The sequence below is a fragment of the Sturnus vulgaris genome, chromosome 15, assembly GCF_052056855.1.
Source record: "Sturnus vulgaris isolate bStuVul1 chromosome 15, bStuVul1.hap1, whole genome shotgun sequence".
Classification (NCBI taxonomy): domain Eukaryota; kingdom Metazoa; phylum Chordata; class Aves; order Passeriformes; family Sturnidae; genus Sturnus; species Sturnus vulgaris.
In genome coordinates this window covers 363,475-388,214 of record NC_142257.1, presented here as the reverse complement: position 1 = coordinate 388,214, position 24,740 = coordinate 363,475, and the positions used below count along the sequence as shown (strand labels likewise).

The 24,740-nt window shown below is 53.2% G+C and overlaps 1 protein-coding gene across 3 annotated transcripts in view; it reads right to left on the bottom strand.

Moving 5' to 3' along the window:
• The window catches only part of PPP2R2B (protein phosphatase 2 regulatory subunit Bbeta), a 54,433-nt gene that overhangs the window by 13,516 nt on the left and 16,177 nt on the right, over positions 1 to 24,740 (bottom strand). Inside the window, exon 1 of one of the 3 annotated variants that reach the window (XM_088174074.1) lies at positions 24,238 to 24,434. The exons of 1 other annotated variant lie outside the window; for it this stretch is intronic. In XM_088174074.1, coding sequence (XP_088030200.1) covers positions 24,238 to 24,307 — 70 coding nt within the window. In that variant the 5' untranslated portion in view covers positions 24,308 to 24,434. Of the gene's footprint in view, positions 1 to 24,199; positions 24,435 to 24,740 lie in introns of those variants that run through there. One more of the 3 variants, XM_088174075.1, reaches the window with a different exon arrangement.

The following is a 24,740-nucleotide window of genomic DNA, read 5'->3' as shown; positions in this document are numbered from 1 at the left end:
TCCATAAATCCCCGGTTTTCCACCATCTCTAAATGGGCTCAGCATTTCAGGACTATGCTGTCACGAGCCCAGACCTGCCTGGTACTCCTGGCCCCCGCCCTGGCCTGTGCCCCAGCACTGGCTCCAGTGAGAACCTGATCTCCAGGTACTGTGTCTGTTCTAAATGCAGCCTGAGCACCACTGTCAGCAGCAGGGGCACAGGGCTGGACGGCACAGAATGGCACAGCATGGCACAGCACGGCACAGCACGCCCCCCTCATGCCAGCACCACTTGGGCTGATACAATCAATTCCTGGGACCTGGGGAGGGCTCGGTGCCAGCGGTGCCCCCAGCATCTCATCTCAGCTCCTGGCTGATGGACAGATCTTGCTGCCACCGTGTGCCACCCTCTGCCTGGGGTGGTGGTTTGCCTTCACCCTCAGAGGAGAGGGCACAGACAGATGAAGAGAGCTCCATCCTCTCTCCCTGAGCTGCCCAGGTAGAACAGCTCAGGTGACCACATCTACATTGCCGCTTTCCTCTGCCCATTGCTGAATCTACCATCACCTACCAAGGCAAATTAAAGTGATGCCTCTCAGCCCTCCATCAGCTGAAAAGCCACTGCACTCACCCCACTGCCCTTCCCCACAAACCAGGGCACCGGGTTCAGTGGCAGGAGAAGCCAGGGGACACAGAGACCTGGAACTGCAAACGCTTTAATCTGCATTGTTTACCCTTGAGGCGACGCATGGGAGCTGCTAATGATTGGATTTATTTGGCCTATTTTTAGAAGAGTGTCAGAGGTTAATTCCACAGCAATTACTGCCCAACTGGTGCTCTCCCACTGCCTGGGAAGCCACACTCCACCAGCACGGAGCTGCAGAACTGGGAGAACGGCTGCAGCCTTGGAGCACTGGGTGCAGGGTGGATTCTGTGATGAACAGCACTTGGCCAGAGCAGCTGAGCTCACTGCTGCCGTGGGCACTCCCTGCCCTTCCCACTTCTGCGGCCCCTGGACAGGCAGGGATGCAGCCCAGGGCAGGGGCAGGCTCTGTGCTGGCCACGGCTGCAAACGCTGCCTGTGCCCACAGCCCATGGCACTCGGAGCCCTCCCAGCACTGCCGTGGCTCCTCCTGCGTGTCAGCTCTGGTGTGTGCCAGCAGAGAAACCTCAGAAACATAACCTGAGCTATCCTGTCTCCCTCCCCATGAGTTTTACCCCAGGTACAGACTAGAAAACGAGAAAAGACAAAATGCAGCAGCTGGCCCAAGCTCCTGGTGCAGTTCGGAAAACCACTGAGGTTCTGTCTTCCAGGACACCAGCCCAGACAGCATCCACCAAACCCATGCTGTGGCATCACCCAGACAAGGCACCCCAGAGCCCCCTCCACAGCCATGGGCCCCCCCAATACAACACCTCTGTGCCCCTGACAGCATCCCAGCTGAGCCAGAGACTCCAGGCAGATTGGAGAGTCAGAACAGAACAGGACAGAACAGACAGCCCATGCTGGCAGTGTGGGGACTCACCAAAACACTGCTCACCACACACACCAGTGCACACCAGCACACACCAGTGCACAGCAACACACAGACAAACAGGGCTGGACTGGCTGGCACTGGGCAAGAGAGACAAAACATTCCCTCACATGGACCCTGTGTGCCCTGTGGCCATCGTGGCCAGTACACAGTGCCAGGAAGGTTTCACTGTCTGCTGCCAGCACTCAGGAAGGCTGAGCAGCACTGCAGGGGGACTGGGCTCCACCGGCTCACACCAGTGGGGTGGACTGCAGCCAGGCTGGGAGCACCTGGCAGAGATCTGAGTCTTTTGGAGTTAAAGCTGTGGAATGGATTCTGAACTTGTTCAGATCACCTCTTCTCTCTTGTTCGGACCTGAAGAATCGGTTAAATATCATTTCTATTTAGCAAGGTTGCACAAGCTCCACATTCAGCAAATTCCTCCCAAAGGGCAGGACAGGCATTTTTAACACCTGTTAGAGGCTGGAGAAGGACACTGGGACAGGGCAAATTCCATCTGTGCTGCTGGAACCTGTCCACCTCCCTACAGCCTGTGACAGTCCTGCAGAACCAGAGCCCAATCTGCAATTCCATGGAATGGCTGTTGGGGCTAACACACATGAGAGCAAACACGTCCCTGGGAAGACAACCCAAAGCAGCCTCCTGTTCCCACAGGTAACTGCAAGCACAGCTGCTGACAGGAGCCAGAGCAAAGTCAGACACCCTCAAGCACTGAAATTCTGTGTTTGGCACCAAGTCTGGCTCAGCAGCTCCAGCTCACACAGAGGTTTTCATTCCTGCAGCATGTGCCCCCCACCCTGGAGAGTATCACTGCAATGTCATGGCTGAGCCTGGTGTCACTGAGGTGTCACCTGGATGATGCTGGGAACAGGCTGGGAACAGCTGCTCCAGCAGCCAGGGGACTCTGGCTATGGCTGGCCAGTGCTAACATACCCCTCAGAATGAGACACGCTGCTTCCTTCTAAAATTACTCACTTGAAATGTACCTGTTTTGCTCTATTTAATCCTCTCCATTACCAGCTGCCAGTTTTAGGTCATTCCCTTTTCAATGAATTAAAAATAACTTCGTGTGCTGCAGTGAGGCATTTTTCAGACATGATCTAATGCACCAGCCTGTGAGCAGAGTGGTCTGAGACACCAGGGCCAGGCACCACAGTTTGTGCCACCCCAGCCCATTTACACTGCACCCCCAGAGAAGGGGGTTTCAGGTCCCCAGATCCTCCCAGACCTGCTGTTTACTCATCATCAGGACTTCAGACAAGGATACCAACACAGCCTGGCTAACAACACCTTTCATATGTTAAATATTAAAAAAACCTTTTCTGAGTAGAAGTCTCCCCCAAGCCCAAATCCAGCAGAGCTGACAGAAGCATCATTCCCCAGCACCCATGGGCTGGGCACGGGCTCCTTTCCCTGGTGTGCCTGGGCAGTAACAGCAGCCTGGCACAGAAGAGCATCCAGAGGGCAAATGGGGCATCCCAGGGAGGGAACAGATCCGGAGCACAGGGTGGCACCAGCTCCTTCCCAAAGTGTCCGAACAAACCAGGTCAGTCACACCCCCCCGCTGCCCCCAGAGCCAGGGTGGGACCCATGAAGATGCACATGGATTCGCGTTGAGGTGATCAGTAACTTATGCCCATTTCTCCCAAGGTTCCTTCAACGGTTTTGTGACAACAGAAAGGAAAAAACCTTGCTTCTTTTTTGCTTTTTCATTTCCTTCATCACCTCCTACACACTCAGTGCCCCAATGCGGGAATTTAAAGCAAACAGTTTCCATGGAGACCCAGCCCGCCGTCCTCCCTCCCCTCCCATCCTCCCTTCCCTCGGCATCTCTGTGCCTTCACGCTCTCATGCTAAAAATATCCAAGATGGGATTTGATTTCCGCCGTAGCGATACAGTTTTATCAGAAAAATGGAAAATTTACAACACACCCCCCTCCCCCTCTCCCAGCGTGGAGGAAGGCATGTTCTCTGCCAGGAGCAGGGAATGAATCTGTTATTAAAAGGAAAGAAGATAAACGAGGGAAGCTGCAGTCAGTGCTGAGACCTGGATCCCCGATCTGCAGCCTGAGCTGCCCACACAGCCACCCCTGTCCTGCCCAGGGTCTGGGTGTCCCATCCCTGCTCCTGGAGCATCCCAAGCATCTTGTCCTGGCTCCCAGAGCATTCCAGGCACATCATCCCCGCTCCTGGCACATCCCATCTGCTCCAGCAGCAGCTCCATGCAGGACGGCCCGGGTGCCTGCTGTCCTGGTGGGGAGGCCACAGGACACCACACGTGTGCCAACACCTGTGCCAGGAGCACAGGTGACTCCCGATGGACACGGCGCGACCCCCTGGGCCAGCCCGTGAGCCCAGGGCACTGCCTGGGGGCAGGGACATCCCTGGGCTCACAGCCACCGGGCAGAGCGTGCCCCCAGCCCTCCCAGCGGCTCTGCCTGCTTTCCCAGGGAAATGCCTCCTTTGGGACAAGAGGTGAGAGGCAGGTCTGTGACCACACACCATCATGGAGTAATTTAGGTTGGAAACCCTCTAAAATCGAATCCAACCATTCCCCCAGCACTGTCAAGGTCACCACTAACCCTTGTCTCCAAGTGCCACACCTACACATCAGTTAAATCCCTCCAGGGACACGGACTCCATCACTGCAGCCTGTGCCAGACTGCTCAGCCCTTTCAGGGAAGGAATTTTTCCCAATATCCACCCTTAGGTTCCCCTGCCCCACCTTGAGGCCGTTCCCTGGGACACAGCTCTGGACACCCTGCTGTCCTTACTGCGTCTGTAAATCACTCGTGGACAGCAGCACGCACAAAGCCTCCAACTGCAGATGATAGTAAATTGGGCAGCACCATAAATAACAGCAAAAGGCTGCCAAAGGAAGGATTTAGATCATTCAAATCCCAGGCTATGAGTTGCCAAATCGAGTTTAATACTGATAAGTGTGAGATAATAACTCACCACAACCACATCCCTCACCCCGCTTAGAGCCCCCCAGAGGGATGGCTGCAGGCTTTGCCAAGGAGATGGAGATGTGGCCCCAAGGAAGCACAACCAAGCCCTGGCACAATGGCCACTCCCTGACTGCTGCTTGCCCATCAGGGAGAAAGCAAGTGGGACATCAATGGGTCCTGCTAATTGAGAACAATTAACATCTGAAACTGCTCAGGTGGATGAAGAAAGCACAAAAAGGTAACGAAAAATTAAGAGGTTTATGGAGGGAATGTGTGGTAATGGGAGAGCCAGAGCACAAGTCCAGGCAGAGATCCCCTGTGGAGGTCTCAGTGCATCCCACCATGCCATGGCAGGAGATGGACCCTGAGCTCAGAAAGGGTTTGAGAAGGATACAAACCTTAGAATTACAACTGCATAAAGCAGCACAGCCCTCAGCCTCTCGAGGAAGACTCCCAGGTCTGACCCTCAGTGACAGGGTGGGGATCCTGGGCCATCAATCCTGCCCCAATCTGTGTGGTCCATGGCAGGGGGATGGGAGGGCAGCAGAGGTTAAACTGCAATCTAATGGCATGCAAAATCACATGTGATTGATCAGCATTGATTATCCCCTGCTGAGGTGAATGATAGCTCGAGAAACAGAAATCAATTCCACTGCATTAAGCCCAGTAAGGATCTGGAGCATCAGCAAAGTGCCCTGAAACACCACAGCTTGTTGACACCTTGAAGGGAAGCACAGAAAACCTTGGCATGGCACAGCTCCTTGTCACCACGACTTGATGCTGCAGAGCTAGCAGCAGCTGCTCTTCTTCCCCAAAATGGAATAGCTCTCCTAGATTGAAGAACTAAAAATACTGGCACATACCAAATTTCTCTGCCCTTGTTACAGCAAAGAGTAATTTTGTGCCACCCAACCTAGAGGAAAGAAACTCCCATCTGGCAGCAGCCCCCGTGTCACTCGGTGTCCCCCACCAGAGCACCCATTTCAGAATGCCAGCGTGCAAGAATGTGAATTCACATCACTCTACCATCCTGGCCAGGTGTCCTTTACTGGAACTGCTGGAAAAAGAGAGTTCAGGAGGATTTAACATCATCACAGGGAGCAGAGGCTCTCACAGCCCCAGGTGCCCAGGGCAAGCATATGAGAGGAGTGGGCAAGGGCTTCTCCAGAGCCCAGTGCAGCAGCAGAGCCCTTACAGCCTCAGGATGTGATGGGTTGGGTCATCAATAGGAGCAGAATAATAAAACAGAAAAGAAAGCGAAGGGCAGCTTTCAGGCAGAGCACAACTTAGCCCATGTGAGGAGGTGAGGCAGAGCTGCACCCACACCTGCCCACCCGTCCCGCTGGGTCCTGGGTATGCACACAACACAAAACTCTTCTGTCTGCATCAGGATGCACAATTCATTAGCTCTTGGATTAATGGCAATTTTTAATTGGTCAGGCTATGAACATGTTGTTAAGCTGTTACACATCACACCTGTGGTGGCAGAACAGTATGTAAATCAAGACAATTAGCTTGGGACCCAAGAATCTCTCTACCAGTGCAAATAACCCTCACTTAGTGAGGAAAGCCAAGCCTGCTGCCAGGACAGCCAGAGCAGCCCCAGCACGGCCCCAGCTCTGGCTGGGGTGGGAGAAGCTCACAGGTGCTGCAGTCCAGGCTGTGGCAGGACAGAGCCTCTGCACATTCACCTGAGAGAACCACGAACCCCGGGCTACAGAGCACGGCAACTTCTTCTAAGAAATCACAGAATGTTCTGAGTTGGATCTGCCAGGATCACTGAGTCCATCAGTCCCGTCACGGCCCCACAGGGAGACTGAACTCACAACCTTGGCATGATTTGCACCACACTCTAACCAACAGAGCTAATCAAACTGAGAGAGAGTTGGGCAATTACTGAAACCCACATTTTCATGAATATATTTTTTTCCTCTATTTACTGTTTTTCTTCCTATATTATTCTTCTTGCATGCACACACGTGCACATCAGGGCAGCCCTCCCGACACCTTATTCCTGACACCCACAGTTCCTCACTGACACCGTCCTGTCCTCTGTGCCACTGCTGGGGGTCGCTGGCCGTGCCTCCCCCAGCCCTGTGCTCTGGCTGCTCCCTGCACCCGCTGCCTGTGCTGGGCTGGGCTGTGGAGCTGGCTCACACTCCAGAGCATTCCAGGCAGCTCATCCAACTGCTCTGTCCCTTGGCTCACTGCAGGATTTACGCTGCCATCCCTGTGCCAAGAGGCTTCAGCAGCACAGCAGAGACAACCTCCTCAAAATGGCTGATTTGGGCTTAGGAATAGTGATGGAAAATCCAAGTCCATCTGCAAAATACATCCTTAAAAAATTACATTTGTAAAAAGCAGCTGAGCATTGATCAAATCCTCCACCCTTTCCACACTAAAACCTTTACAAACTCCAATGATTTCTGCCACAGAACTGTCTGGGCACTTCTCATGCATGGGCATAAAGGCGTAAGCAACCCAAAAAATGGCCTGGTTCCAAAATACCTTCTGAAAACCTGTGATTTCCAGGGACATCACTGGTTGCTGAAAACCTGAACATCTGACACAGGAAGCAGGAACTCACAGATGGCAACAATACTGAGCTCTTTGTATTTACAAGATCTTTGTCTGCAGCAGGAGCACAAAAGCTGCTTTTCTCAAAAGGTAACACTGTGGTGAACACTGCAGCACCAGGTGTGACCCGCAGCACATACCTGAGTCCTGGGGCTGCTGCCCTGCAGACCCGGGAACCCCTGAGCTCACACCCCCACATTAAACTGCTCCTACAGAGGAAGGCTCGGTGTGCAGACACGGCGTGGATGATTTCCAGCACACTTCATGTGCCATGCAGTCTGTCTTTCTGGTCATCTTGCTGCAGCCATCTGTTAGCTGATCAGCAAAAACTATTGACTGTTTAAAAATTTTAATTAGAAGTACCCAAATGTCAGCTAAGTGAGTAAAATTCAGAAGCAGCAAGCTTTGCTGTCACGCAGAGCAGCTATTTTCAGCGTACAACCCGATTTTGTTACCATCTTGCTCTGATGTCGTTCTCTGTCACGTTACTCCAGCTCGGTGTCCCTGGAACAAGCCCCTTGGCTGAACATGGAGGCACGACACGCACCTCCTGTGACAGGAGCTTCTCACGGGAACCTGGCACTGCGGGCCACCAGGGATCACAAAACACACTGCACACGTGGAGGCTCCAGGGATGGGTGCCAAGGGCAAAGCCGGGCAGGGGTGACTGAAGGAGCTGCCTGCAGGGGGGTCAGCCAGGGAGGCAGCACCAGGGCAGAAACACGGTGATGGATCAGCAGGGAGGAACAGTGACGGGGCAGCAGTGAGACACGAGGGGCCTGACACAGGGTGGGGAACGGGGCAGGCAGATGGGGAATGTGGCTGATGGAATATGAACACCTTCTGCATGGTGCTCTGACCCTTCTCTGCCACAGTCTCCCTCTCCACAGAAAGCACCCACAGAAGTCGCTGTGCCCATCGGAGTGGTGGCATTTCAAAAAATGTTCTTAACGCTCCAATTCCAGTTCTACAGGAAAGCAAACACACCAACACTGTGCAGACAGTCCCTGGCATTTGTTGCAAAGATTTGAATTTAATCAGCTAAAGATGGCTTAATCCAGCATCAGGGCTGTAGTGAGTACAGAGATGGCAGCACAATGGGGCTGGGGCAGGCAGAGCCACCCAGAGCACTGGGCTGTGCCACCCCCACCTCAGCACCCATGTCTGGCCACTCAGGACGTTCCCAAGTGACATCAGCCACCACAGTGCTCTGCCAGCAGCGTGTCCCCTGCCTTTGTCCCAGTCAAGCCCAGAACTCTTGCTGGGGCACAAACCCTTCACAAGGCTGAGCAAGAGCCCACAGTAACCCAGAGCCCCTCATGGGGCCAGACCACAGCACATGCTGTATCTGCTCCCTCCAAAACTCATCACAAACTGTATTTTCTGCCTACTTTAACATTTCTTTCCATGGAATCTGGATGCCTGTGCCATCATTTTCAATCTGCTCCTGGAAGAGCTTGTCTCAAGACATTTTCCTTGCAGTATTTTAATTAAACTTTCTTTCTTTCAATTTAGTTGGGTTCATTAAGTGATGTCCTGAGCCGCTGAAATGAATTGCTTACAAGTGATTTGTGCAGCAGCTTGAAGGAGCAGATTGCAGCTATAAATGAGCCTGGCTTTGAACTTTACAAGTTTTGCTGCTTGGGGTGCAGAAAGCACCCAAATGCCTCAGGTCCCAGGGTCTCCAGGCAAGGCAGCATTCCTGCCTCCTGCTGGTAAGTTACAGAGAGGGAAAACCACTTGTTTATAAACTGCAAGTGTAATTAACAAATATTTCTGCTTGAAAAAGAACTAATTTTGTATATACATCTCTCTTTAGTGGAAAAAAACACCTTGTTTGTTAGAGGGAATAAATTCCTGGATGTTAGAGACTTCCAAATGGAAGCATGGACATTCAGGAGATCCAGTGAAAACTCTCTTCCAGTCAGATGAGATTTAATTAAGTTGATTCTCCCAGGGAATTAAAAGTCTTTGCTGGAAGCTCTTTTTCTGGTGTCAGGGCTGTGACACCAGAACATGGTGCTTCCCCAGGCAGGATCAGGGGAAAATATTTTTGACAAAACTGTTGGGCTGAGATAATCTTGGCTGCTGGGTGCAGCAGGAGCAGGGTTAGTGAGGGTGTCTGCAGCACACATGGACAACACCCTCTAGACATAACTGTACAACATCCAGCAACATCCACTGAAAAGCTGCAGTGATAAACACTATGCTGTCCTACAGACCTCACCTTCCAGCAATGAGGTGACAGCTGGGAACTTCATCTCTTTTCCTCCTCATTATCAGTGAGGAAGCAGGTTACTGGATGTGACCTGACATCAGGCAGCTCTGCTCCTATACAGCACCCATGGTCTGCCCAGCACTCACCCAGACACGGGCTCTGGGCTTCCTGTCCCACGCTCTGCCTGCTGAGGCTCACCAGGAATGGCTCACGTTCGGCAGGAGCAGATCTCAGCTGCCTCAGTCACACTCAGCTTCAGCTCAGAGCTCCCCACCCAAACACAGCATCACCAGCCCCAGCGACTCCGAGTGTCACTGCCAGCCCAGCCAAGCCTTCCTGAGTCTGCTGGTGTCCTGGAACACCGAGGGGTGTGGGACAACCTGAGGGGTGTGGGACAACCTGTGCTCCCAGCGGGGTCAGGACCACCCGCACTCCCACACCCACCTCGGGGGATGAAGCAGCACTCAAACACCTGAGAGCAGCTCCCAGCGGGGACAGGAGCTCCCAGGGGGGACAGGAGTTCCCAAAGGGGACAGCAGCTCCCAGGGGGGACAGGAGGTCCCAGGGGGGACAGGAGCTCCCAGGGGGGACAGGAGTTCCCAAAGGGGACAGCAGCTCCAGTGCCCAGTGAGTGCCACCCATGCCCATCCTCCAGCACAGGGCCAGGGCCAGCCAGCATCAGGCACGCTGCAGCACACAGGGAGGGGAGAGCTGGGACTCAGCCCTTGCTCTCATGTCCCAGAGCAGTCCCTGCCACTGCTGCTGCCCATGGCAAGCCAGTGCTTCACCCCAGGGTGGGGACACAGCCCAGGGGCACAAGGAACAGCCAAGCAGCAAGAGCACCTGCAGGACACCCAGCACGGATGCAGTCCCTGACCACAGGCCCAGGTGTGCACTGGGGGTGAGGGTGTGGATTTTAACAGCTCTGCTGGGAAGCTGCTTCCCATTCTGATAGAAATTTAGGCATTACTTAATTCAAGACAGAAAACAAACTGCACTGTGGGCTGTGAGCATGTTTGGGCTTCGTTCAGAAGGGGAAAAAGTGAAAATACTAATTAACCCCAGTTGTTGGAAGAACGCCCTGAAGAAACATGATTCAAAATGGGTCACAAATCATAAAATAATAATAATAAAAAAAGCCACAATGCTCTGGGGACATTAAACGATTACAGAGAGTTGTTATTTGGCTGATTTTCACACTTCATTAGCATGTGCATAATTTAACAAGTGAACGTGCTGAGGGCTGGCAACACATAAGAGCCACTTTCTTGAAACACGAACTGTAAATTGGGACACCACAGTTAGGGGGCTTGTTTCAAATCATGATGGAAAAGCAACAAACATCAATCCCAGGTCTTCAGGGACCACAGAGCAAGCAGAGAGGTGCCATGGGAAGGTAGCTGCCCCTTTGGACATGGCACAGAGAGCCCAGCTTCACATGGCTGGGAGCCACCTCAAAGCCATTTAACATAGAATTAGGTAAATCTGGATAGAAACAACTCAGTGAGCCTGTGACTTTCTACTGCTCCCACTTGTCTGGCACTCACCACAGAGCAGTGGGCACTGGGGCAGAGGGGGCAGATTTGGGAGCTCCCATCAGAGCAGGCAACCCTGCAGCACACCCATGGGAGAAACGAGGGCAGGAAACAAAAGGGATTTATCAGTGCCACGATGGCCACATCACGTGGAAGGGGCAATGCCAAGGCCAGGCAGACTGCCCAGGGCCCCAGGGCTGGCACCCACAGGCATCCCACTCCAGGGGCTGGACACGGGGGCTGAAGGCTCCACAGCCAAGGACAGCCAAGGACAGGGACAGGGACAGGGACAAGGACAGGGATAGGGACAGGGACAGGGAGAGGGACAGGGACAGAGACAGGGACAAGGACAGGGCACGAGCTGTCCATCACAGGATCGCACAGCACCTGACAAGGCAAGCACAGGTGTCCAGCACAAGGAGACCTGTGAGCTGAAGGAAAAGGGATGGTTCAGATGGAGGAGAGATGAGATCTTTGCAAGACAAAAAAAGTCTCTTGCTCCTTTTGCCCCACAGTATGTGGCAGCCACATCTCTAACCACTGTTCCAGATTGTAATTTCCCCATATTTTAACAGAGATTCTGTTTATGAAACTGCAAGAGGATTTAGTACTTATGAATAATGCCATGAGGTCTGGGAGATGTTTCTTTGTATGATTAAGTGACCACAGGCCATTTGTTTTACAACAAAGAGGCTCAATGATCCGTGCACACTGATTTATTCAGCCCCCATCTAGTGCAGTGGCTGACATCTTCCCTGTACCCAAAGCTGCAATGAGGGGAGGAATGCAGACTGTGAGAGCCTGTGCCCAGTGCTCCACAGGACAGTCCATGAGCTGGGGCAGAGCTGCTGGGCAGGAGCCCCAGACTGTGCCAGGGGAGCCCACATGGCACACCAGGTTTCAGGGCTCTGCTTTAGGGCTCTCCCCAGCACTTGGCTGCACGTTTCACTCACATTGCTGATTTCAGGTACAATATTTGCTGCAAAGATAATGGGTGCTACAAAATAAACCGGGGCAATCGATAACAGCCCTGTCATATTGGACACCAACTGCTGATGAAATACTGCTGCACTGAAACAGGGTGTGAGAACTGGCAAGTGGATTTCACTCTGAATCAAAGTGGAACTGACAAATGCACTGTAATTGTCCAAATTAAATAGCTGATGGCAAGTACCTGGCATCCTCGGGGTATCACATACTTTCCCTCCATAAGCACTTGATTTTGATCAGCCTGTGTTCCAGGGAGGGATGCTGGAAAGGTTACCTTCCTTCTGAATTTAGCTCCTAATAATTGAACCAGAAATTATATCCATCCAATGAAACACAGCAATGCCTGGATGGCACTTAATGTTGTTTTGTTTTGCTGTACATAAATAATGAGGAGTGAGGATGCAGTACTTTGAAGTTGAACTTTGGAGCATGAGCAAAGCTACAGCGAGAGTAATAAATTATGCAAAACTATTTGTGCTTGGAATATCAATGTTTCAAGATGATGCAAGCAGGCACTTTTTAAACCTCTTCTAAACACCCAAAGAAGCCTCGGGACCAAACCATATGGTTTAGGTCAGCGGCCTGTAGCAAGCTTAATGCTACTGCCAGCCAGCAAGGATTTGGGCAATTAGTTTATTAATGTGTTTATGTAAACAAAGAGAAAAAAAGTTAGGGAAAGTCTCGTCCATTTCTCTCTGCCAAACTTATTGAGCATCATCAAACAAAGAAAAAGTAAATCTCAAAAACTGTAAAATCCAGCAGTCCCAGCCAGCCCCATCAACCTGACAAGCAGAACTGGTGATGCCCTCGCATATACAGGGCTGAGCAGAGTGGTGTCTTACCAGAGTCATAAAGAAAGTGCAAAATGGTCCCTTCCATCCTCAAGAACCTGAGAACCTCAAGCAGAAAACTACCATATCACTTATAGTTTATTATTATATATCCCTGACTCAGGACAAGGAATATCTAATTATCCTAATTGCTTCTGCTTTGGGAATGGGCCCTTCACACTTGGATAAAGGCACCTATAAACAGCAGCATTTCTGCCTGCTCAGCCTGCAGGTCAGGTTTTATATGCTCTGAGAAGATTAACTTTATTCTTAGTGAAGAATTTAATTACAGGAAGCGATTAGCCAAGTGCTCCCAGTCAATAGAGATGCAGTAGGAGCTGTGTGGGAGTGGCACCTCTGCTCCTGTGCAGGAAGTCCAGGAACAGTGACATTATTGCAAAGCCATTTGGGTTTTAAGTGACACCAGCCAGACCTGGATCTCCACAGGCCAATTACAACCTGCTGACTTAAGCAACATTCAGCAGGGCTGGGAAGGGGGAAACCAATAAAAAGACAGCAGGAGACTGAAAGTCCATTTGAAAACATGGAATACATCAGTTTATAGGCTTGTTTTCTAATTGCAACATTACGAAAATCAATGGCTTTTGAAAAGTAAAAGAAACACAGTAAACTGCTTGCAAACTCTGCTAGTCAGAAAATGGCACTTGCTGATAAATGTTCTGTTTTCTCTGTCTTCTGGAGGACAGGACAAAAGGATGCCTTGAATACTTGCCATCTCCTGGAACCTTTTCCACTGCATGTTAATAACTGCAGCTATTCACTAAGCAAGAGAAAACTGCAATTAAACATACCTAAAATAGCCTTCCAGCCTCCAAACAGCACTGCCAAGGACTAACAAAGGCGAAATCCAACAAGCCAGCCAAGCTGCCTGTTAGCCTCTCACATGGGAGGCAGCGATGCTGGAAACACACTGGGGTGTACACTGAGCACCCAACGGGGAGAACTCTCTCAGATGATATTGTGGTGTGTTTTTCTACTGCTAATTACCACCCACACCCTTCCCAGGCCTGCCGTGTGCACTGAGAAGGTGCTGGCTGGTCCCACGACTCATAAGGCCACCAGCCCAGCTGCTGCCCTGAGCCTCACACACAGGTTTTCCGGGGGGTTGGTTTCATTTGGAGGCCTGAGACTGCATATACAGATGAAAAAAGTCTTTTTCTGGCAAACCTTAGTCCTCTTGACTCCATCACCTCATCAATAACTTTGCACATTGTCAGAAACAGATGGCAAAGAAAGAAAGAGTTTTGGTGAGGCAGCAGCTATCAGGAGATGAAGAACAAAGTGCCTCCCGAGCCTGGAATTCAGCTGCATAGCAGGACCTCAGACCAGGGCTCCTCCCTGAGCCAGGAAAATCATTCCCAGCCAGGGAAGTGGAAGGCACACATTCCTCGGGCTGCAGCATCGCTGTGGGGCTCGGTGCTGCCCAGCAGAGCTGGCGCTGGGGCTGCAGTGCCCCTGCCTGGGGAGCAGAGCTGGCACCGGCCGTGCTCACTGCTCTGGGCACTCCCCAGGCTCAAACCACACTCTGTGAACACTCCGGAGCAGTCGAGCAAGATGCTTTGCCCATGCCCAGCAAATGCTGAGACAGGACAGGACACCTGTCCTGACATGGACAGACACCTCCTGCACATGGGAACGTGAGCATTCCTGAGGAGATGTGTCCCTCCAGAGTGTGCAAGGAGCAGTAAAATGAATCTGAAAACAGCCCCACAGGATCTCACACCTGTATTTAACAGACAAAGCACCGTGGCTGTGTCCATAACCAGCCAGGGCAAGGGATCTACAGGCCACAGCACTCCTGGGCAACCTTCACATGGACACTGACAGCAGCATTTGGCCCCAAGAGCCTAACTTAGAGCAAGGCTAATTGTATTAAGGACCACACAGCATATTGCTTTATTTGTAATGAGTTTTAGGCTTCAGAAGCTGAGAATCCCATCTGCAAGAACAGACTGTTGCAGGATTCATCTATTAATAGCCACTGGTACACACTTCCAGCTGAGGGACACAAGGAGGGAGGAGACAACCAGATGGAGATAATGCATTAGGGTGACACAAAGCCAAAAAAAGGATGATCCACTTCCCCACATCCTCACACACATCTCAGGCTTGCAGCAGGGGGCAAACGAAGTGTCACATGTGATTAACTCATAAACATCCTAATTAGAAATTTTTTACATTCGATCAAATGTCCAAATATGACAAGACTTCAGTGTCCTCCCCAGAGCACCGTGCAAATGAGGCAACACCTCAGACTTCAGCTCCAGCTTCAAAGCAAGACCCATGCCCAGCCTGGCACTGCACTAATGGCCAGGAATCAACAAATACATCTCTAAGATCCTGTTTATGAAGTGCTTTGAGACCTGCTAGTGGAGGTGTGCTGGATGAGAACCAAGAGCTGCTCTTCTCCCTTCAATGCTACACCCAGATCGAGTTCTCAGGCCCAGGCTGACCTCCAAACCAGCCTGTCAGCAGGAACTGCTGCCACTGACGGGCACTGCAAGGATGAGGAACTCTGACCACGTCAAGATCCATGGGAGACATGGATCTGGCCTCACTGCCACCAGAAACAGCCCCAGCTACAAGATCATCTTGCACAGCATCATCTTCACAATCTCGGGTGAACTCGACCATTTAGTGCCACAGGTGCTGATCTCTGGCTTTGCTTTTATGCCCAATGTTTTTCTGCCTGATGACTTCCATTGCTGAAAGAAGCTGAACAAGCTCCCTGTCATAGCTGGAGCTGCCCCACCTCGCCACTGCACTTTGCAGGACTCCTAATGAAAAAGTCACATCCAGTTGCCAAATGACAACATGAAACGGGATCCACAGCCAGATCTCTGCTGCAGGAGAGCTTGTACTGAGCTCTGCAGGGGCAGAGGGGCTTCCCTCAGGCACCTCCAGCAGCACGACAGCCCATCAGCACTTTTGGGTTTTCTCCATCACCACAACACACGTGCGAGCAGCAGCCCAGAGGCTCCCCAGCAGTGACCGTGCCTCCTCCCCTCTCTCTCCCTGGGCTCATTCCCACCCAGCACACGGAGCACAGCAGGAGCACAGCTCACAGCTCAGAGCATTGCTCAGCAAAGCCAGCAAAGCTCCTGGGACTCACTGGCATCACCAGGGGCAGGCAGGCTCCTGTCACTGCAGCACTCCAGCCATGACCCACAGACAGAAATCATGTTGGCTCTGGTGGCTGCACCAACCCCAGAGCAGAGTCCTCACCTGAGCCCAGGGTGAAGAAACAGCATCACCAAAACTAAGCCAAAACTCAACGGTTTGTCACTGCTGAGAAAGGTGCAGGTCCCTGCTTGCTCTGGTGCCTTCAAACAGAGCAGTTCTGCGGGAGGAAACTGCTGCAGAGATGCTTGTGAAGATTCTGATGGGACTCTGGTTTCTGCCAAGAAATCAGGAAAACAACCAGAGTGCCCCTGGATCCCTGCACGCCTCGTGTCCTCCAGCTGAGAGCGTTACCCGAACAGATCTTCCCGAGCAGAGGCAATCACAGGCAGACATCTGGCACACCGTTCCTGCTAGCCATAAATTTCCAATGGGGAACCAGTTACAAAGCAACAATGCTCACGCTGTTATTATAATTAAGAATCTGTCAGCCTGCTGAAACGAAGGCCAAGTTTATTTAGGGATTGTGAGGGAGGGCTCTCCAAAACTGCCTCTCTAATTCTCCCTCTTCCATTCCCCAGAATCCCACAGAGATGCATGTTTCCATGGACAACTTGCCAGCTGAGGTTGGAGCAAGTTCACCACTGCTGACATCTAACCTCCAGCAGCAGAATCCATCTCCTGCTCCAAAACACAAGTGCAGGGGTTCCCCTCAGCATTACAGAGGCTTCCAGCGGAGCCAGGAACAGCGGGCATGTGCCTCATCTGCAGGCAGGTACAGGTGGGTGAGCTTCCACTGGTGCTCCTCCTGGGGCAATGCCATGCACCCCACCTTCAGGACAGCACCTCAGGAATCCACAGAGAGGGATCCCATGGAATCCAAGCTTGTCTTCTTGTGAGAAATGTCACGCTTGCTAAACAGCGTTACACCTACACATCTGGACACTGCAGGTGTCCAGGCACCTTTCATAGGGCTCCAGTGCCCCTGGAACCCCACACGTGAGATGGACACAAACCCCTTACACTCTTTCCAGAGTAGGTTCATGCAGGAGCTGCACCACAAACAGGAGAGAACAAACACCTGGTGATGTGCACTGTGTGCCTGTGCCAGTTTAACAGGTAAGACCCAGGTGTTAAACAAGCACAGCCCCCCCAACACTGGTCAGCATCTGGCACCATCAGCCTGAGCTCTGTGGTGAGACAGACCCAAGGGCTGGTGCCCCTGCACTCCCTGACCTCGTCCCCTTCTCGCTCTGTGAAATGGACTCAGCCTGCAAGGGAAGTGATCTGTGTGCCCTGCTCACCAGCTGCAGCAATGGGCAGCCAGGCACTGACACAGAACACCCAGCATTTGGCACAGAACACCCAGCACAGGGCACAGAACACCCAGCATTGGGCACAGAACACCCAGCACAGGGCACAGAACACCCAGCACAGGCACAGAACACCCAGCATTGGGCACAGAACACCCAGCACAGGCACAGAACACCCAGCACAGGGCACAGAACACCCAGCACAGGCACAGAACACCCAGCATTGGGCACAGAACACCCAGCATTGAACACAGAACACCCAGCATTGGGCACAGAACACCCAGCATTGGGCACAGAACACCCAGCATTGAACACAGAACACCCAGCATTGGGCACAGAACTCCAGTCTGGAGCTGTCTGGCTATCACTGGGCACCGGTGTGGCACAGAACTGCTCCATCCCCAACAGCAGCCAGGGTGCCAGGGCAGGGTGAGGGCAGGGCAGGACCCCAAGGGCACTGGCTGTGCAGCCACACCAGCTCAGCTCACACATCAAATCCCAAATGAGACACGTCTCTCTTGCTATGGGCTTGCTATCAGCTGATGAGGGCCCAGACAGCAAGAATGAAAACATCAAAATGGAACTTTAACAACCCACTGGTTTTCCAAAGTCTACAAAACCTTGAAAGTGAGCACATTTAGGGAGCCCTGCTCGTGTGGTGAGTTGGGCTGGGTTCACTGAAGCCACAGCTGAACCAGAAGCTGTTTCATGGTCCAGGGCTTCCCCCCTGCTGTACTTCTCGTGAGCTCGTTATCAGCATTTGGAGAGGCTCAGCTTTGATACCCTTTGCACTAAAACGAGTTGCAGATCAAACCAGGCAGTCAACAGAATTTTTAAATTAAACTACAAAATTATTTAAAATCCCCTTTGAGGACGTTATCACAGGGTTAACACCCACTCTGGCTTCAGATAATACAGCAGCAATAAATGGTAATGTGCTCTATGAAACATGATTTATTTTTGCTGAGCAGGCTTGGCATTATAAATCTCAGCACTCTTAACATTTAAAGTTGTTATTCCAATGACAAAATAGACATGAGGGAGATAAAAGTCTTTATCTCCATTAATGTTTTATTGTTGTTCAGAGAATATGGATATGGACTGATCCAAGCGTAGGAAAATCACAGCAATTTGTTTGCATATTGGGGAAGCTGAGATAATGGCTGTGTTTTATGAGTGCACCAGGGAATCAGCTGAAATGCAGGACAGAGCAGATCAAAATGAGGGATTAATTGGCTACTTTGGTCTCTGGTTTCTATTCTGGTTACATTTCCATTCCCAGGACCTGCCTTTGCATGACATCAGAAGAGATGGTCCATGTGGCTGAACAGCTGACCCGTGGCACCCGAGGAAGTGAGGAAAAAGGCTTTAAAGGAAACAAAAAAAAGGAAACATTGCACAACACTTCCGTGCAATGCAGACAAACAGCACTGCCACCGAGGCAGGATCCTTTGGATATTCAGCTGCCTGGGAGTGACTCTGCTCTCCTGAGCCCCACTGGGAGCCCCTGCAGCTTCCTGTGGTGTCACAACACAGAGCTCCTGACCTGGCTGGCATGTGACCTCCTTCCCAAGGTACACACTGCTTCCAGGGGACCACAACACCCTCTGTGAGCTGAAACACTGAGCTGGAGCTGCAGTGAGGGCTCTGCTGCTGGAGGCTTAAGCAGATAAAGGCTGAAAACCAAACCAACAGAAACCCCAGACAAACCACACAGCCACCTGCCCCAGCCCAGGACTCCCTGGGCCACAGAGGGAGACCCTTTCCCCTCAAGAAATCAGGCACATAAAAAAAATGCATCAGGAAAAACCACCACCAGTGCTGCCCTCAATGAAGACACTGACTCCAACAGCTCAATCACACCTTCACTGGGAGGATGGCAGGGGCGTGAGCTGGGGACATTCCTAACAGCGTACAAATAACACACCAGTGCCCACACATGTGGCCTCCAGCGGCCAAGCACCAGGGCAGGTGGCCACAGTGGCATCTCACCCTTTCCCAGAGCGCTGGGGTCAGACCCAGCCCAGTTCTGGGTTCACTGTGCCTCCGCTGCCCCTCTCCAGGGCAGGGCAATCACCAGCCCCTCAACTCATGGGGATTTTGGGAGGGCTGCAAAGAACTCAGGTGCCACTGCCCAGGGCTGCCAGGTGCCCGGCAGCCACAGCAGCTCTACACAGGGACTCTGAGATGAGAATCTGGGTCTTTTGGTCAGCTCCAGGCAGAGCAGCCATGCAGCAGCTGCACCAGCACTGGCTGCTCAGACCCCTGGCAGGTGCCCGCAGTCACTGCTGGGGCAGTGCCCAGACCCCGGGGATGCTCACAGGGCACTGCCCAGACCCCGGGATGCTCACAGGGCACTGCCCAGACCCTGGGATGCTCACAGGGCACTGCCCGGTGCTCCCTGCCGTGCCCAGCCCTGCCAGCCCTGCCTGCAGCTGCGGCTTTGTGCCTGCTCAGCACATCCTTGCACAGCCGCGATGGGGAGGAGCAGGGAGGGAGCAGCCGCTATTTTTAAGCTGATGCCTGATCAGCATCCTGCCAGGTCAGCCCGCCTCGGCTCCCCTCCGTGTGCCGGCTCAGCGCCTCACCTCCGCGCATTCATACAGCGGCTGCGGGAGGCACCAACTCACACATCTGCAGCATTTCCAAGTGATCCAGCAGCTGGCATGGATAGTCTCAAAGGATTTTTTTTCCACAAGCATTTATTCCCCCAGCCAATCACTAACAAACTAGTCTGGACTTAATAATCTTGGACGTCTTTTTCAACCTTAATGATTCTATGAGTTTCTGATTCCACCTCTGCTGGCAGGGATACACCTCTGCTCCAGCCTGCAGTTAGGGAAGCTGATGATTACCTGCTCTGGTGATCTTGGCATTAAGCCCTTCCACCTACTGACCTTCCAGACACCAGATCTCATCAGCTCTTTTGGTAGGAGGGGTCAGGGGTTTGGCACAGCCCTGCAGGCTCCTGATCCCACAAGCAGCCACAGGGGCAATCTGCTGGGTCAGACTGGGAGCACATCCAGCCCAGTGTCCTGCCCCCAACAGACCACAGGTGATACACAAACAGAGCAACCATGCAATGTTCACACTAATATTCTCCTTCCCTTTGCAATGTTCAGCTCAGGAGGCTCATGAACCAGGGGTGGTCTCTCTACATTTAGTAAATCTTGACCACTTCACCAAGTCCCTCAATTCCATTTTGAAACCTGATGACGGGGCTGTCCTGGCTGGCACACCAAGGATCACCCTGTGAGCACCCACAGCATAGCCCGGGCTCCTGGGCTTGAGGCCCTGGCCAGTGCTGGGTTCTGACCTGCTCCAGCTGGTCCCCAGAATACGGGGACCCCACAACAGCAGGGACCAGGTAACTTCAGGTTATAAGGCCAGACCCCTCCACTTGCCGTTGGTGCCTGCTGGGAGTGACCCAGCTTTGCCCAGCACTGGAGAGGGGAGCTGCTGGAGCAGCTTGGCTTTTGCACAGGGTCGAGGAGACAGAGACAGATGCAAGACATCACCAGTGACCAGGCACCCTCCTCACAGCCCATCTGCAGTGGGTCACTCACATCATCACCTGCTGCCAGTCCTCTCAGTAATCTCTAGATTAGAGAGTCCCTAGGCACATCTATTCACTCCTTAATCTGTAGATTAAAGTATCCCCAAATCGGCTTTGACGTAGAGCACTGCAAACATTGAGTTATGCTGTGCTTCTGCAGCGATCCCAGATTAGGCACAAGGAGATGTCTGTGGGTCCTTCCCTCCTGGGGGAGCACAGGCTCAGGAAAAGGAAGGGATGTCTAAACATAGTACGTGTGTATAAACAAAAGCAGAAAGGATAGGACTGTGTTTCATAACCAAAGTACTCAAGTGATAAAACAATTTCACAGAGGTTCCCGGATTAATTAAATCTCAATCCAGATGATCTCCAAACAACAACTTCCACCGTTTGCAACGACAGAAATACCCTTACCCTAAACCAGCACTGGGAAACGCTTCACTTGGTGCTTTCCTGGAGGCTACATGCAGATTCTTTAAGAAGCAACCACCTTACCACAGAGAGCTCGAGTCAAGCTTCCCTGGCATCAGGGCCCCTTCCTGCAGCATGATGGCAGGGCAGGGATACAGGCAGGATGGGAATGACTGGGAGGATGACAGAGGGTCACAGAGGGAGTAACAAGATTAAACCAGGAAAAGGAAATAAAGGCTTAGTGATAGATTTCTCAACAGCAAAACCTATTTGGTTTGGGAAACTCCCTCAGGAGTTTCTCTCCTTAAGGCCACATCTCCAACAAGCGTATCTAGAAATGGAAGCTGCTCCAATGGTTGTTTGTATTCAAATGTCTCAATTTGTCCTACTTCTGGCTGGGCACTCAGCAGAATTGCCAATGAAGACAGATTTATGCAAAACAAGAACAAATCAAGCATATTTTCTGGGCACGTTTCATGTGAGATCTGCCGTTCTGCAGCAGTGCTCTGAGATCTGAGCTGGCATTGCCCTGGAACCCGCTCGCCCTGCTCCCTGTGCCCGCAGACCTTGTGGCACGGGGGGATGTGGCTGCACCTCAGCACCTCCCTGGCAACCCGAATTAGCACAAGGGCCCCGATTCTTCTCAGCAATACTCCGAGCTGCACAAGAACAAGGCATTCAAATGTGCACTTGTGATGATGCCGTTCATCACCCCACATTTGCATGAAAATACCAGACCTATTTAAGTGACAACGACACTTCACTAAAGCAAATTACATAACCTGCTATTTCCCTCAGCTGATACACCAGAAACACCTTCATTTCCAAAGCAAGTCCGCACTTGCTGCACAGCATTTGGAAGGATTTTTTTCTTTTTTAACCAGATACCACAGCGTTTTAGGCATATGCTGTTTTCACATGTAGAAAAAACGAAACTGAATTATCTAAATTTTTTTATCTTAGCAGAATCTACCATTTCAAAGTGCAGTCAGCATCCCTCTAGCAGAACCACTGCATAGATTCAGGAGTTCTATACGAAGTGAAGAAAAACTCCCAGCTGATACACAGACATTAAATCCCCCCCTGTACTTTCCCCTGCCCTGCCACCCCAGCACGGATCACATTCGGTCAGGTACTGCAAAAATGCCTCTGTGTGTTTCATTTCTACCGAGAGGATTGCTGTGGTTCCCTAGTATGATGCACAAGGTTCTTTTGAAAATGCCAGCACACAGCCACAGATTACAGACAGACTGGATCTCAGCACTGAAAATCCCCAGCCTTCCCCGTGTCACCAGCAGAAATCACTGCGGGCTCATCTCAACCCCCACCCTTCCCCAGCAGAAAACCTGAGTTCTCAGCAGGTCACAACAAGGTAGCTATAGCCCCATTTGACATTTGCTGGCTGTTGCAGCTGCGTTTTTGAATGCAGCAACAGCAAATTCATCCTTCAGAGAGCACAGCACATGGTGATGTGAGCCAGACAACTGGAGGTACGGGAGCTCAGTCCCATCCTGGCCACAGCACCTCCCTGGAAGCACTGGCTCACACCACCCCTCTCAGCAGAAACGTCCAGTCAGCGTGGTGTGGCCTCCAGAGGTCCATCCCTCAGCCCCACAGCAAGTCCTGCTGGACCCCAGGCCCAGAGTGTGAAACACCCAAGGGGAGCAGCAGAGCCAGGGGTGTCCCACGACAGCCCCTCCCCAAAATCTGGGGGCTGTCACGCTGAGCACTCACATTCCAGCCTCACACAAGCAACACCAACAACCATTTATTTGGCTCACCAGGTATCCAAAGCTCTCCATTACTATATCAAGCCAAAGATTTCCCACTAGATAATCCCTCCTTTAGCCATGTGACAAAATTCCCGAAGTCTGGCTACCTCTAAGTCTCATGAGGATGACACAGTAAGGGAAAGCCTCTTTGGCTACTAATTAAGCTATAAATAAACCTGCTCAGACTCTGGTATGGAATCTGGTTTTTGAAGCCTCGTTGAAGGTGTCAGTGCTACCAGAAAGGGTGGGGGGGGTTCAGTTTTGCTTTACATCAGCTGCACTTTCCTCCTGAAGCGAAACAGCAAAGGGAGGTTGTGACACAGCTGACGTGAAGTTGACAGCTCTTCAGCTACCAGGGAGGATAGCACAGGCAACAGCAGCTCCATCCCCATCCCTCCTTCACCCCTCGCTGGTGGAGCTGCCTTTGTGGTGGCTGCAGCATCATGTGCAGGCTGAGCTCATGTTCTGATGCCTGAACCGAACATGGCCACACCATCTTCTCTGCTCTTGAGCCATCATGGGAAACCACTTTCAAATGCACCATGAGCCTCACCAGGGCTGTGACATTATCCACGTCCAACAGCCTTGGCATCTCCTTGTATCTGCAACGCACCTGCCAGGATTCATACACCTCCCTGAAGCGGCTTGTAGTGAAAATAGCCCCTAGACAACTGTTCCATTGACGAGACCCGCACCAGCGTTTGCCGTATTCCCGCACCTCACAGCTCGGCTCCAGCCACCTGCAGCGCCGCGAACGCTCTCAGCGGCGGAGGCAGCCGATCGCGAACCGCGGCCGCCGCCCGCATCCCTCCGGCCCCGCGGGCTCCGCATCCCTCCGCTCCAGTGGGGAAGGGCTCCTGGAGGGCTCCGGCGGGGCTGGGGGCTCCGCAGCAGGGCGGGACGCGAGGAGATGGGGGCGGCTGCGTCCCGGGCGCGGCTGCGGGCGGCTCTCGGTGCCCCGGCTCGGCCGCCCCCGCTCCGCCGAGGGACCGGCCCGGCCCAGGGGAGCCCACCCAGCGCCACCCGGCGCTGCTGAGTCACCGGAGCGCCTTCGCCGCGCCCGCCCCGACCCCCGGGACCGCCGCCGTGGGGCTGAGTAGCCCGGGCGGGGCAGCGGGGTCGGTCCCGGGACAGAGCCGAGGAGGAGGGAGCGGGGCGATGCGGGGGAAGGCGAGGGGCGATGCGGGGGAAGGCGAGGGGCGATGCGGGGGAAGGCGAGGGGCGATGCGGGGGAAGGCGAGGGGCGATGCGAGGAAGGCGAGGGGCGATGCGGGGGAAGGCGAGGGGCGATGCGGGGGAAGGCGAGGGGCGATGCGGGGAAGGCGAGGGGCGATGCGCGGCGATGCGCGGCGGTGCGGGCGGGGGCCGGGGCCGCTGCGGGGCGGCCTCACCTGCTGCGGGCGGGCCGGGGGCTGCGGGCCGGGCTCACCTTCCGTGGCATAGCTGTGATCCCGCAGGAAACTGCTGCTGATCTTACGGGTCTCAGCGTCCTCCTCCATTGACGGCGGGCAGGCGGGCGCGGGGCGTCAGCAGCCGCAGCCGCGGATCCATCATCCCCCCCCGCGCCCTGCTCCGCGGCGGCGGCCGCCAAATGCGGCGGGGGGGGCGCAGGGGCGGCGGTGCCCGGTGGCTCCTCCCATACGGCACCGACCGGCACCGCGCGGGCGGGCGGAGCGCGGCGCGGCCCCAGCCCCCGGGACGGTGCGGCCCGGAGACACACCTGCCCCAGGAGCGCTCCTGCACACGGGGATGTTCCCTCCGCGGGGGAGGCTCCTGCCCCGGGACGATCCCTCCTGCCCCGGGACGCGCCCTCCTGCCCCGGGACGCTGTCATACATGGTGATGCTCCTGCCCGGGGCGTCACTGCTGCCCCTGGGGAAGCTCCTGCAGCCTTCAGGCAGAAGGATTGCTGCTCCCTGACCTGCCTGCCCCA